The sequence below is a fragment of the Buteo buteo genome, chromosome 7 (genome assembly GCF_964188355.1).
Source record: "Buteo buteo chromosome 7, bButBut1.hap1.1, whole genome shotgun sequence".
In the NCBI taxonomy this organism is placed as follows: Eukaryota; Metazoa; Chordata; class Aves; order Accipitriformes; family Accipitridae; genus Buteo; species Buteo buteo.
In genome coordinates this window covers 42221078-42237040 of record NC_134177.1, presented here as the reverse complement: position 1 = coordinate 42237040, position 15963 = coordinate 42221078, and the positions used below count along the sequence as shown (strand labels likewise).

General features: G+C 38.8%; 1 protein-coding gene across 5 annotated transcripts in view; it reads right to left on the bottom strand.

The window, feature by feature from the left end:
• The window catches only part of TAOK1 (TAO kinase 1), a 69231-nt gene that overhangs the window by 22623 nt on the left and 30645 nt on the right, over window positions 1–15963 (bottom strand). For all 5 annotated transcript variants that reach the window (XM_075032767.1, XM_075032762.1, XM_075032765.1 and 2 more), the window contains 7 exons: window positions 13867–14093; window positions 9616–9687; window positions 6558–6659; window positions 5149–5194; window positions 4169–4265; window positions 3270–3383; window positions 2389–2480 (listed from right to left, as the gene is read on the bottom strand). In XM_075032767.1, the coding sequence (XP_074888868.1) occupies window positions 2389–2480; window positions 3270–3383; window positions 4169–4265; window positions 5149–5194; window positions 6558–6659; window positions 9616–9687; window positions 13867–13998 (655 nt within the window). In that variant the 5' untranslated portion in view covers window positions 13999–14093. The remainder of the gene's footprint in view (window positions 1–2388; window positions 2481–3269; window positions 3384–4168; window positions 4266–5148; window positions 5195–6557; window positions 6660–9615; window positions 9688–13866; window positions 14094–15963) is intronic.

The window sequence follows — 15963 nt, the reverse complement described above, 5'->3', positions numbered from 1 at the left end:
ACCCTGCAATCAGACAGATATGTTGGCATATGTCCTATACCACTGCAGAAGATGAAAGCACTTTGAAGATCAAATGCCTTGTCCTCTCAAGCTTTTAAATTACGTGGTTTATCATAGTTGAGTTGTCTGACTCATTTTAACATACTAAAATAGGAGTAAGTTAACAGTAAGCTCTGTACTCGGTGTTTAGCCACTAAGCTTTCTTGGTTACGTACCCCCCCCCCCCTTTTTTTTTAACTACAGTTGCTAAAAAGCTAACAAATATTTAATTCTAGAAGGACAGCAGTGATGAAGAAAAAGCTGGTTACAAGAACCATCAAATCACACTTAGCTGACTAAGCACATGGGCAGGAAGTCAGTAACAGGCCAACTCTTTATACTATTTTGAGAGTTGCATTCTCTTTGGCTCTTCTCTCTCTTTCAAGCTTGTGTTACTCTTATAGACTGACACAGCATGAAAGCTTAATGAGGAAGGAGATGATCTCACTGTAACAACAAAATCGAAGCTTCATCAGAATGTTTATGGGGTAAACCTATAAAGCTCAGCCTTGCCATAAACATTCCAGAGAAGCTGGTCAGGCCATGAGGACCTTCCTACACTAGTGAAAATGTAACAGAAAACTTTCCTTCCCCCAAAAAAACAAGCGAAGAAAAAATAATGCTAGTTTTCTTATTCTGCTTTTCAATTTTGAGTTGAATAGTAGCAGTAAGCTATGTATTGGAGACCACAGTTCACTCATCGCTGTCACAGGATGGACTAAGCCCTACAAATTCCTCAGAACAGGTAAATTGAGGAGTTAAGCCTCTCCTCAAATGTAGCACTTCACCTTCTCTAATCTGTCAGATAACTAGTTGCTGCTATCGAGGATCAGACTGATTATCCATTAAACTATTTTAACTGACCTCTTAAACTATTTTTAACTGACTGTTCTCCCTAGCTTTTTTTTCTTCTTAACTCACCTGAATAAAATAGAAATCTTCAGGAAACTCAGTGAGGCCATTTCTAAGACTAAGTGATAATTTGAGAAGGCTACTAGACATCTCATTTTTCTGCTTTCTTCCTTCTTGGCTTATCCAAACCAACACAAATGAGATAACCACACCGACCCAGCCTACAACGCTCTACTGTCCTGACCTAGTCTCACCTCCCACCACGCTAGAAGCCATAGACGAAGCCTAACGCTTCATATTGCAAAAACGCAGCGTGCAGGAAGGCACCCGGGGGTGTGGTGGCCATGAGCTCACTGCATTCCTGGAGCACTGCAGCCAGCCAAGTCTCCTTACTCCACTCGGAGCAGGATTCTGTCATGACAGTCACACCCCTTCAACTTGCTTTATATTGGCAACCAAAAAAAATCTCTGCTCTGAAGAAAGAATCTATTTCACGTCCTGGAAGAAAGTGAAGTTGACAGTTTGGAATGCCAGACAGCATTTTTAGCTAAACTGTGCAGTTCACATGGATTAGTGTGTTCCTGAGAGCTCTCGCTGCCCAGCTGGGCTGCTCCTCCACCGACATCGGTTTGGAGTACGAGCAATGAGATCTGACAAGGACGGTAGGACAGCCTCAGGTGCAGCGAGCACCACTGAACCTCACCATCCTGAGGAAAACTTACAGCTAAGTGCTTCTAGAGAGCTGGATCCTGACTAAAATCCGAGTAGTGCTGTGCATGGTGTTGTGCTTCCACAAGGGTATTTTTGTTCCAAGAAAATACTACATGTTAAATTTAAATAGAATGCCATACTAACATAGTCCTTCTAAATTGACATTCTGCTTTAAGGAGTCTGTTCTAACAGCAATGCCATCATTTCTTTTGGGTTTGATTTATAGATTACCACTTCAAAACTGGATTATTCTGTATCTTTTTCTTAAAAAAAACCAACCAACAAACAAACTATTCACAAGTGAAAAGATACACTGCACATAGCTTTGAAGCTGTCCACTTATCCAAAACTTCATTATTGCAGGACTTGTTAATGTATCTTAAATTTTCATGCAAACAATATCAACTTGTATCATTAACTATATTTTTACACTGGTACTTTTATTGGTTCATTTCTAAAGCTGTTCAGCAAACAGGGTGTTTTTCAGTTCAAAAGTTAACTGCCTCTCCCACAGAATGCGAACACCTTTAATGAAATAGCTTGGCTATTTTCTTTGTCTAGAAAACTCTTCTTCTTCGGGTAATGAAAACACCAGTTCAATAAACATCAAATTGGAGACTTAGCCTTGAATTCTAGAGAGCACATTTAGATCTTTTCTCTAAAACTCAAGTCCCAGAGAAACCCGGACAAGAAAGGAAGCATAGATTTTCTGCACTGTGATTCAGCTGAATAAGTTCTAGGTATTAAATAACTACATTTTATAATTTTTCAAAGAAAATAACTTACCTAACTCAATACAGGTAATTCCAAGAGACCAAACATCTACTTTGCCATCATACTGCCCTTCATCCATGGCTAAAATCACTTCTGGGGCCATCCTAAAATATGAAATTGGTGCTCATAAAATTCTGGGCAATGGAACACATTATCATCATCAGAATTTCAATGAAACAGGCTGTTTTGCTGATTTCAGCTACCATAAACAAATCATTCCCCGAGGTATCAGGCATGAACACAGCATACTGGGAACACAGACCAGGCACCCACACTAGTACAAGCCTGTAGAGAGGCTGCGCGATGTTCTCCTACTCTCCTACTCTGAGAGTTCTCCCAACTCTCCATTTATGAGTATCACCACCTTCTCACCCTCCCACATTTCCAATAGTTTAGCTGGCTGGCTAACTCTGGTGAAATAATTATAGCATGCAGTTGTGTAAACACCACAGATTAGGTGTAAGAGATCAAAAGCATACAAGGGATCTGCAAAGGGTTTTGTTCAATGAACCTGGCCTTTCCTATGAAAGAAAAAACACTTCAGTTATTTCAACAACCAGACGCGGTAAGAACATATGAATTGTTAAAACCACTGGGGGGTGTGATTAAAATATATTACAGATGATTCAATCCCACCTCTACCACTTCAAGTCAGCATAAGTAGAACAACAAAATATTTTTATTAATTTTTGTGAACTACAAATACAAGGATTCACAATTTCTTGGAAGTCAGAGCCTATTTACTATTTCATCTTTTTTTTGCAAAGTACATTTTATCCCTACCACAACTGGAAGATTACAAAGCTAGCTCCAACAAAGCCCAAGTGTATTAAATCCCAGTAAATGATCTTTTTACTTCACAAAGCCAGAAATGCATAAAACTCTTGGCTTACCAATATGGCGTCCCCACAAATGAGTTGGCAGGAGATGCTATGGAAGCAGACCCAAAGTCAGCAAGTTTCACCTGTCCTGGCTCTGTCAGCAGGATGTTTCCTGCCTTGATATCTCTGGTTATAGAATACAAGTATCAGTATTACTCCTCTCCAAACAAGAAAACTTTCTATAGGACAGACTACAAAACACACCAGTATTCACATGTTCAAGCTCCAGAATACCCACGTTTCCTCCAAATACAAAACATTTAACCTTTAGGTTAATTGCTTAGCACGGCCCTTGATCTTGGAATTTAGTTTGTCTTAAAAAGCAACTTAAAATGGCACACCTGGATAAGCTCCATATACAGTTCAGCAAAACCTTCTGAACCAACTACGTCCTTTATAAATGTTTTTCAGAAAGTCCTAATAATGTAACTATTCAAATCCTTCATCCTACTAAAATGCAGCAGATACTTTAAACACAAAGAACATTTGCATCCCATACTTACTGTGTACTTCTCAACATGTGTGTTCATGTAAAACTATTTTTTCAAGTATTAGTACTCCCCCCGCCCCAGCAATCTTTGCCTTGCAGTTGCTACAAGCTATTTAGGTGAACTCAGCCTGCCTTGCTATTCACTGCTTCAGGGAATAATCAGCATCGTATCAAGTATTGAAAAGCCTAGCAGATTCAAAGCAATTCTGCAGAAATTATGAACACCAGCTGTAAGAGATAGTACATATGGAGATACATAGCTTGCTAGTATTTGACTACTCTAAATCACTAGTTTGGGAGCATATGGGCCCTGTGAAAAGAAAATCTCTGCTTACAAATACTAACTTTGGGATGAAGGGGATACAATCAACAAAATAAATTACCTGTAAGTGTGTGAGACAGCAAAAGTATAACCACTTACCTATGGATCATATTGTGAGAATGCAAGTATGCTAATCCCTGGAGAGCACCATGGGTAATTGCTGCTATTTCCACTTCTTGCAATGGCTTTTTATGAACTTAAGGAAAGAATTTATTTGAAATTCAATATTAAAGAAAACAATGCAGTTTGCAGCATGCAAGTGAGTACTGTTAACAATGTAAACAGAGAGAAAACACTAGAAGTTCAATTTTACTAGGTTCAGTATGAGAAGCAAATGTAAAAATAGTTTGTAGTGTACATTCTATAATCAGATGTAATCTTCTAACTGTAAAATGGCAGCTACTTACTATCAAAAAAAGACTACTTTGCAACCACAAACTACATTCCTGTCAGTTCTGTGACCATTCTCCTAAATACCTGTTTGTGACTCAATATTCAATTTTCCATTAATGAAGCTAAATCCCAAACCCTAGAACTTTACAATTCACACATGAATAAACTGTAGCAATACAGATGACTCTCCAGCAGCTCAGCCTTTTGTCCTGAAACGCTTCTGGCAAGGAAAGGAGATGAACAACTTACTGGCCACACATATATCTTCAAAGAAAGTTCACTTCAAGCAGCCTGATAGAAAAACGACCATTTAACAAAAGACCTCATCAAGCAAAACCCTAATACTGCTGCAGTGCTATTTTAGTCAACAGGCCTACAGTTGTTAGTAAGCATTAGGATCAACAGCAAGGGTTTTCAGAAATAAATCTTGAACTGTCATGACAGGAGAACCTTAAACTTGGAAGAAAAATAGCTGACCGACAACTTTAAAATATGAACCAAGGCACCTAGGAAAGCCGACATTCTACAGAAAAACCATTACAGACGTGCAAGAATTTGAAAAACTGCACCTGTTCACATACACTCTGCCCCCAAATAAAACTATATACTCAAGGATGATTCTGTGATGCTGTAACTACACAATACTATACTTCTGACTTTCAATGAAATAAATGTGCGTGCCATACCTTCTAGTAAGTCTGATGCTGATCCTAAGCAATATTCCATAACAAGCTGTATGGGAAGAAAACAAAATAGTTGTTAGAAAATCTCTAATAGTAAATGTATGTTTTCTAGATTTCTATGGAGAAATCTAGAAATAATCACTGATGCATACCATGCAGACTGCCATAACAAAATAAGTATTGCTTATAACATAAGCTCCATCCTAGCACTGTCACACTGACCCCTCCCACAAGGACAGCTCTAACTGGAACTAGCACAGCCTTCCTGGGTAAGATAACAAGTAACAAAACTTGTAAGGAAGGCAAAAGCATATTCATAACCAGTTATGTATTGTATAACATACCTTATTTTATATGCACATACTTAACAGGAATGTTAAATTGCACTTAACAAGCTTATCTGAGTATTAAAGGGCTATTTAGGGATTTACTAAAGATTTTGTCCCAGTCAGTTTTCAAAAAAAGAAACTAAAACTTTGTCCTACAGATTTATTGAAGCTAATACATGAACAGTACTTACAGTTTAAACTATTAGTTCAGCAATGTGATTTCTTTAGTATATCGTACTACAAAAACTTTGTCAATGAGAAGTGTACGTCACTTTTTGTTTTACAAAACGCTGCTTCTGCACAGCTAATTGCATCTATCCCTACACACATATTTTTATGCACACAAACTCAAATAACCCAGATTTAGTTTGGGATGGTTGGGGTTTTTTTGTTTGTTTAAATCAAATGTATTCATTTAATTAGGAGATGACAGCCAGAGATAAAACCAGCTAGTTGATTTTTTTCTCAGTGTGTGTGTTCAGGTGACATGACAACGGAAGTAAACGATATACAACAGAATAATTTAGTTAGTTAACAGAAATACTAATGACTCAAAATATACTTTAATTACAATTATCAGTAGGATAATTCTAAACCTATTCCATTAAAGTACAATGGAACACCTACTTCTGGAACATATTCAGTCAACCTGTAAAGTACTGAATCATTAATACGCTAGTGGCATACCAAATGCATTGTTAAATGACCTGCGAGTATCTAATAAAGTTGCCATATTTGTCTCCCAGGCAGTACAAGTGAAATTCTCACCTTTCCTTACAGCAAGAAAAGTGATGGTAAATTTTACACCCCCCCATTTATTGTTTATTTCAAATACTCAGTCCATCAAGGTAAGTACACTAGAACAACAGCACAATTGCCTTACTCTGCAAGTGAAAGGGAAAATTTCCCTAAATCTTGTTTCCAAAAACTACATTCAGTTTTGCTGAGCATCTGTAAGGTCCTTGATTATTCCCACCTGAGTCTGTGCAATGCAAGTGTTCAGGTGCCTCTTGAAAGCCAGCTGGAGATATTTTAAAGCGCCCTTAACCAAGGTAAGAAGTGCAGAGTGCAGCAGATGCTTACCCATGCTGTATGCTCCCGCAAATAGCAGCCTTTGTATTCTATACTGTTAGGGTGTTTTATTCTTTGGAGGAACTTGACTTCCTTAATAATATCCTGCCATTTCTGTAGAAAATAAAAGGAATAGAAAGACTTAATAAAACTGTTACCTTTTTTTTGGTTGTTGTTAAGTTAGTATGTCATTTAATTATTTTAAGAGGCAAAATCATCTTAAGGTTCCAAATCAGAATAAATATACATCAACATCATGATGTTCACTGCTTAACTCTTCAACAGATCTACAAAGTTGTTGATTGATTAGGCTGTATGTAAGGATCTCTCATCAATGTAATAGTTTACACGTGTGCATAGGATATACTGGTAAACAATATCTGAGCAAGTCCTCAAAAAAGCAGCGATCCTTTTTTAAGGGATATCACTTCTGTTGTCAGATCAAACATTTGTCCCAACCTGAAAGAGATGTGGACGATAAGTGTCCTTCAGCAGGATCAGCTCTCGCTTAACTGTTGTAGATATAAAGACCTATCCCTACTAGTAACTATATTACACTGGATGAGGCTCCATTTATCAGCCACCAAATATCTGACTACATTCTTGATAATGTTTCTCTATTACTAGTTTAGTCTTCACAAGGACCGACTTAAAATGAGTTACCCACCAGAGAAGGGAATGGTCCTGCAGGAGTAAAAGAATAAACAGAGAAAGCAAAATCCAGGTTTATAATAAGGGGAGCTCTGCCAGTGCAACTTTAAAGTACAGAAGAGGCCAAATGTCATGTTCCAACGTGTGCCTAGACACTGCCATTACTCCCCTCGGAGGAAATCACCAAGTCCTCCCATTTGCTGCATATCCACACCTCCTCAGGCAAGAAAGGCAAAAGCTTTTAAGTGCAACAGCAAAAAATACAACTACCAGAAAAGATTTTCAAAAACAAATGCAGTAGCTGAAACCATTTAAGTATGCAGACGTCAACACAAGAGTGTTGACACTGAAAATGTTTTTGAGAAAGAGTATTAGTTCTGAAGTTAATCAGAGGTAGAGAAACCTCACCCAACACCAAAAGGTTCAAAAGCTGTTTTCCAGGTCCTCTTAATCTCTCAGCACACACTTCCTCAGGCATACATGTGTGGTTAGGATTCACAGAGGGACAGAGGTCCCATATACCCAAATGCTTTGGAAAACGTGCAAAATCCAAATCCTCCTCAATAAAAATTGTAGGGTTACAGAAACAAATTAAACCAGGGAACATGGCAGCCACAACGGAGGCAGCTGATTGACTAAGCATTTCTCAACACCAGAAATTTCATGAGAATGACATTAGCGCAGTTACACTAACATAAACTCTCTAACCGACACCCTCGTTTCAGTACAAGAACAACTTTAGTTGCCTTTTACCTTTAGCCTCAAAGGCTTTGAGGTACTAAGCAATAAAAGCCAAACCAAGAAAGCAACACGCTAAACTTCTGTATTAGGAAGAGAGAGGTGATATATTAGTCAAGAGGTATCCATGATACCCTGCGTAAAAAAAAAAGCTCTGAGATCACATTAAGAGCACAGTACTACATATTTCAAAGGTTTTTAACTCATTTTTAGTATACAATATGTCCCTATTTTAGAGAATAATTGTTGCCACCAATGATAAAATCTTATTATGAAACCAAAGTAAATATAAACAATACCAGAATGGCCTTAATCAATTTTCTTTACATAGGCTAGATCATAACTCTAGCAAACTTCCAAACAAAACAAATAAATATATAAGTAAAATAGAAAGTGTTTTAATCCTGGTCTTATTACTTTCTTCAAAATAAAGAAACATACGCATTGGAGACAAACAAAAGCTATTTCTGAAGCATGCACAGTTTGTTTCATTCATGTGAATAGAGTATTTATAGCTCACAGTAATTAAAACAGTAGGACAAGTAGTAAGTACAAATTATTCTTTCATCAGTACACAGTTAAACAAGTCACCGCAGTGACAAAATAGAAACATGCATAGCAAATGTAACTATGAAGCTAGAATTTAGGACTGCTGGAGAGACACTGCCACCTCTACCTCCTACACAGATACACACACACACAGAAAGGAAGGAATAGTTCAGCTCCATGTAGCACAGATGATCAATACACAAAAGGCAGGTACAGAAAGCAACGAGTTGTTAGTCAAACTCATCGGAGCAAGACTGCTTCTAAGACTGGAATATAGAGAATGGAGGGAGGGAATCATAAATGCCTTGAACAACTTGCTTAAAATAAATACTTCTGTTGAAAAATCATGGCACGATTTGATAGATGTCATTTACCAGAAATAATACCAAATCAGCTGTTCATGTCGTGTTGGGCTTTTCAAGAATCTGTATTAACACTTAAACATTTCAAGTATAAAATCAATTATCTCTGTTAAGCGTCCTAGGGAAAAACACACATCTGGGGTGGCCATGAAAACATTTAACGTTTAGATCTCAGAGGCTTACTTTTACAGACCTCTCTGCAAAGACTGCCTTAATCCCTAGCTCTGGCAGTTCTTCCATAATTATGCTGCTGTTCAGATTTTCACACTCATTCATTCACTGCTGTTTTGCTTTTGTTTTAGCTCCTCATCAGCACAGTCATTCTAGGGAAGGATGCCTTCTGCCTTACTACTTTGTACAACCAAGACTCCCTTTGAATCTCTCACTACTGCATCCATTGCTATTATTTCTTTGTCCAGTAAGCAACACGGTTATATTGAAAGGTATTTAAAATGGAACATTTAAGGTCAACAAGACATACTAACATACAAATCTACCATTTTTAATTTTCTTTTTCGCTTTCTACACATTTATCTGGTCCCATAAAAGAGCCCTTTCTGTCTGGAAGAAGAGTCCTACCCACCTTTTCCAGGAGCAGACTAGGCAGAAATACAGTGTGAAGACTAATTTGTTTTGTTTACACAGTACCCTCATTCACCTTTACAGTTATAGGAAAGACTTCTCCTGCTGTAACCCAAGCTAATTAAAATCATCACATATAATAAGTATTTGCAATGGTCAAGATTTAATATGCAACATGTTCTACATACCTCATTGGACTGCTTCCCACTATATGACATTTTCTTGATGGCCACCACTTCATTGGTGCGCACATCACGTGCCTGTAACATGAAAACACGATGCATCAGCTTCTTCAGATCATGATTTCCCATAAGACATAAACCAAACATACTCAAACAAATCTTTATCCATTAGTTAACATTAGCAAAGAGTTAAACTAAAGTATCTTTCAAGGGCTGTGACTGTTGCATCTCTTAGAAATTTCCTTCTGAAGTTAAAGATCACCCCCCTGTTTGTGAGACAAGGTATGACATTTTTCCATGCTCAGCATCCAGCAAGTCTCTGCTGGAGTCGAGTACCGTCACTTCTGAACTAAAAAGCACAGCTTATAAAAGCAGCTCTGATTCAAGCAGAATGGATTTACCCTAAATCAACTCCTCTCTCTGCCCAGGTCCATTCGAGACAAAAGCAAGGCTCAGCCCCCTTGTTCCATTCCAAACATAAGCAAAGATGTCACAGATGCACAGGAGATACCAGACACCGGCGGCTTTCTCCCCAGTGCTCCCACAGACTAGCTATTGTGTCTTAAAGGAAGGCAGATGATATACAGAGATGGCAGCGGTCTAAGTGACCCATCTTCAGATTCCTATTCAGACTTTCACTTTCTCCGTCCAATCATATTATTATTTACACTGCACAATAAATGTACATGGGTTTTCACACTTCAAAGGCTGACTTCCTGACTTCAGACAGCAACAACCCAAGATAAGACTAGACAAGAAGTTTCGTTTCATTTAGCACCAAAGCAATGGCTCATTCACCCTGGCAGGAGAAGAGGCAGGGCTGCTTGCAGGAAGGATGACTCCAGACAAGACCCCAGCCACTCCTCTGTTAAGGATTTCAGCGGCACAGGAGGGTGGTGGAGGAAAAGACCTCCGAGTCTCTCTGATAAGAATAATCAACTTGGATAAGAAGCCAAATGATATAAATCAAAATAATGTGCACCACAGCATTCACTGATGACTGATGAAAAAGCTGATTTTTAATATATTTGTACTATCAAGCACAGCCTATCAGAACACGGATTAATGAAATACCAGGACTCTGCCTTTTGTAACAAGGTTTTTCAGTCATGTTTTAATTCTGCTGTTCATTCAAGAGATTCCCAGAATTCCCTGTCAGTCCTCATTTCAACCAGTTATGATAAGCTTGAACCAATAATATTTTTAGTTTTCTTTCTCTTTGAGAGGATCCTTCCTACTGCCTTCCTGATATTACCTCTAAGGTTGGGGGGACGACTATTTTGGGTTTTGAGACAAAAAAGAATAAAATTCTGACTCCTAGATCTTTACTAATTAGAGACAATCTCTGAAACATTCAGATCAGTGAAGAACTGCAATAAAACAGGCAAGTAAAATATTGGAGTAGAGCAGAAGGAACACAGCTCTAACAAAAGAGAGTGGGTTATTCTTCTGCTCCATCTGCAGTGTTCCAGTGTAGTAGGTTTCCTGTGTCAAGAAAAAGCTATTATTACACTGCAGAGCAGGGAGTATGGTAAGGATAATACCAAAATGATTCAGAGGTGCCAGACTTGCAGTTTCTAAGAAACTAAAACCATGAGGTGAACCAGCAAAATTCATGTCAATTATGAAAGAAAAAAAGGAAACTTTCTGCCACTGCAGGATGCAACAGAAACAAAGAAAGAGACAAGAGTGAATACTCTTGGCCAGTTATCACATAAGCTAAATATACCACACCTTCTCAGGATCACCACTAAAAGAAAAGAAAGGTAGGTACAACTAACAATGAGACTAAACTGCATTTAAAAAAAGGCAGGGGGCAATTTCAGGGTTATATGGATTCTCCTACTTGTTAATTACTACCACATCTATTTATCATCAACATTTTTGGTCCAGGCTGTATGCAATGAAAGCAGCCTGGTGAGGGGGGTGCTATGGATTAGAAAACCCAAGCAAGCAAGCCCTGATTGTGTTTGCCTAACACCTACAGTCCTTCATCACTACAGCGGGGCTGAGACAACCATCCCAGCTGACACTCCATGAATGTTAAAATTGTGGAGTTTCATTTGCTTTTTTAGTTTCGTTGCTATCTTGAATAATTGAAAAAAGACGGTTCCTAGACAAAAGCCATGAAGATGTTACAAGGCCAGCTAACTTAAATGATCCAAATGAGCGAGGCTTGTTTTTTATGGCAGACATTTACACGCATACATCCTGCTTTCCTCTGAAAACTCCATACAAAGGATCAACATCTGGTGACCAGAGTAACTTCAGCAGTGATACAAGCAAAGCATGAGCAAAGAAAAGGTGGAGTATGTCATCGGCTTTGGTAATATGCTTTTAAGCAGTTATTAACTATAATCCAATATTACATTGATTAGAGAAAATTTGCTTGCATTAGCAGAATCAAAATCTTCTTAAAGAAACTTAAGAGAAGTTTTTTCCCTAGCTTTACAGGGGAATAAAGGACCCAAGACATACACTCCCCTACTTCAGTTCTTTATACTTATTTAATTCACACTAAATTTCTCCCTCCATTATGTTCTTCTCATCTCTTGGGCTTCTGTTTGAGGTATCCAGTACATGACATGAAACAGTTTAAGGTTGAAGATCCTAGACCTACCAGTAGTAAAAAGATACCATAATACAACACAAAACTTAAAGGTTAAAACTTTGTAACACAGAAATAGCAACAGCATATCTTCTTTGTTGGAAACTCCCTCTTACTTGACAAAAATAAAGCCCCCAAAAGGGTTGGAGTAGTGCAATGCACTGCTTACACTTGTCTTTTTGCAAGTGCCAAATTAGACGTACTTTCTGTCAAAGAAGTACAGTCCAAACACCAGCAAGTAATTGCACTCTTTAGTGAATAAATACCAATCTATAATGAATTGGTAGTCTAAAACGGTGGGGGGAAAAAGAGAAAGAAGGGCCTAGAAATTAATGACCTCTTACTTTCGATCCCTTTGTAGAAGGAGCGGGTAATGGGCAATCAGCCCTTACCACAACTACAGAGTTCGGGCAGTCTGCAAATGCCACAATGGCAGCTTCTTGCTGATGTTTGGGAATGCTGTTAGCATACAGCTCGCAGGCCACCTCCAGCTGTAAGCTGGTTCTCCATACCTGCATGGTTCACGCATGCCTCGCAAGATACAGTGTTCCTGAAAAACTTCAGTAATATTTCCATAATAATATTTCTTCATAATAATATTTCTACATAGCAGGAAGACAGATTTGTCAGTTCCCTCCTCTTATATGCACTCTTTAACCAAAGTGAGTAAATGAGATCAAGTAAAGGGCGCAGGTGAGTACTGTTTCACTAGAAAACACTTCCTCCCCCAGATCTGTTCCCAGACAGTGGTGGCTCATAGTTTTAAGCAGGGAACAAAATTAAGAAGCTTTTCCTAATTAGTTCATCTGTGCTGCATTAAATTTGTGCTGGAAGGTTCCCAACATGGTCTGCTGCAATTATTAACAATGAATAGGCATCTCATAAAATACTGACACAAACGGCTTTCTGAAGGAAAATTGGCAGGTTTGGCCACACCTCCCATAATTATAAATGTGAAAAGGTTTTCTGAGGAAAATGTTTTTTTAATAAAGGTCTCACAGTATGCACTTTGGTTAACATACAGCAACCTGCAAATGAGGTTACCATGAGACATCCCACCTCGGGTTGAGCTATACAAGCAGCCTGGGAAAAATTCTGCTGTCCAGACGTTCATGTCAAGTAAGTTTTATGCAGACGAATACTGGGATTCTTGCCTGCAGTAGGGAAGGATGTGACAGGACAAATGACAACAAAAGCACCAACATTCAGGTGTCACACACAAAGAATGGCTTTAAGGGAGCCTGAGGGTATGCAGAAAGGGAGAGAGAACTCAATTTCTCTCAAGGAACAAGAGATAAGGAGATGATCAGACCAAAAGAACTGCATTGCCAGTCAGAATCGATGGAGTAGAAGTTCATGTTTTAATTTGCAGATAAATCCCTGCTTGCAATGTAATGATGCACATAAAAGCACCAGGCAAGGGCCACATTTCCAGTTTTTCTTTTCAGTTTGCAAACACCTTACAGATGCTGCAAGTCTGTGAACGGACTGAGACTGTACAGACACACAAGAAAACATCTCTGCCCCAAACACCATAAAAAAAGATTCACAGTAGTTTCTTTTCCTCAATATGTTCAAAAAAGCCTACGTCCACAGTTTAAACGTAAAAAGAGACACAGCTAAAATTCACAAGTCACGGAGCTACTTACAAAATAAACTGCTCCGAAGCTTCCATGGCCAATCTCTCGGAGATCTGTGAAGAGCTTTTCTGGATCTTCTTTGAAGAAGAGCTCTGCAATTTCTGGGTCCTTCAGGCTGCCCGCTCGGCTGGTTGATGGCATCCTGCTGGGCAGTTAGCCGACCGACTATCTGGGTTTAAAGTGCTGCCTCAACCCTTGGTTCATCTGTATGAATGGAGCCTCTTCAGCATGGATTACTGCAAGAAAAAGATTGCAATCCTTCACTGATTATCCTCTTCTCAGAGCCAGAAACAAAGCAACAGTAGAGCAGCTTCCACTTCTTCCAGAGCAAGCATCCCTGTTGTGTGAAGCAATACAACCTATCTGCTGAGATAATGTCACAGTCCCGCTGTGACACCAGTGAAGCATTTCTATAGAACAGCAACCAAAGTCAAAACACAAAACAAGACACATTCCTTGCTCCAGCATCTGCTCAGTCACCTGCAGAGCAGTCAACAGAATCTCTCTGACCTACAGCAATAACCGGTTTGTCTCTGGTGAGCCCATATTACCTTGACGCCCTCCCTCTGAAGAGTTATACCCACTATGTCTTAAAGTACTGTTCGGACTTTGTGGAGTGGATGACACAATTGCATATATATATATATCATGGTCTTTGCAAGACAAGATATATGCTACAAGTATGACGTGTATGAACCACCACTGCCGTTTACTAATCTGTATTTACATTTTTTTAATTCTGCTCAGTATTTTTTTCTTCTGCAATTGTACTCCAGTTAAGAAGCAGCCAGTGATCAATTTTTACTCATTTCAGCATGCACATGGAGACTTCTCTAAAGCTTCTCCTTCCACAAGTAAATAAGTCATAGTCCTTTTTGGTTTTTTCTCTTATCTAAATTCATGACTCTATCTTAAAGTGCCTGCTCCTCAGTCTTATTTGCAACCCCCTTCTTTAGAGGGACAGCATCCAGAACAGGAGATACCCAGTTCCACATACAACGCATGTCCTTCTAATCTGCTTCAGCAGATGCAAACATATATTTTGGTTATGATAGCATATGATAGAGCCTTCTACAATAGTCCATTGGCAAACACTTTCTTCAGAGGAACTTGCAACTTCAGATGCCATTGGGAATGTATGAAATCCTTTCTGTTTGCACTATGCATTTGCTTTCACTTACTCAAAGCGTGCCTTGGAATCTTATCCAGAACAAAAGTATACTTTCAAGTTGTGCTAAAATCTTACTGTATCTTTACAACAGGTGAAGCCAAACAACCATTCCAAGTAAAATGCACCTTTTTTTTTTCCTCCTAAAGGAAGGGCCTGGCTATTGGGATTTCCTCTCAATTCCCTGTAAATTGTCACCAATAAAAACAACTCTGTGTCACTGGCAAACAGCTAATCACACAGCGCACCTCTTTCCAAAAATCCCTGTCTGGTCAAGACTTGTACTTTTTTATTCGTATTTCATGTCTTAAATTTGTTTTAAAAAAAGTTTTAGATCTTCATAATGAAAAAATAGACAACAAACCTGAGTTTAACCAACGAATCAGAAGGTTCTATACCTGTCCATTTTGCCTCCCTTTCTGGACACTATAAATTCCACCTTTCTCCAAGCCTCTAGACCATCAATGAATCATTTGTTTTCCCATCCCTGCAGAGCAATTCCTACAAGGATGGAAAAAGACATACTCCTGCATGTTTATGCTCAGTGGTACTCTTCTCCAGACAGTTGCAGCATGTGGAAGTGCCAAAGACTGCCTGCTCCTTGCTAGTTCAAATAACTGCCAGGATCGCTACAAGGAGAGCACGATTGTGCTAGAGACAGCCAAGACATACCTAGTTGTAAAGTCTGCAAGAGTCTCCAGTTTTTCTGATGAAGACATGCGTGGGAGAGAGAACGCAGGGAAGGGAAGCAAAAACCAGCATTTTCATAGCTTTTCTCCATGCAGTCAGCATTCAAAAAGATTTATAATGCAACGCAAAACATGTTTCCATGATAGCCCACTCTCAGGGACTAAGGAAAAAACAACATTCAAATCCCAGTGGTGGACCAAGTATAAAAACATATATATATACACACACACAGAAAATATGCAGCTGTC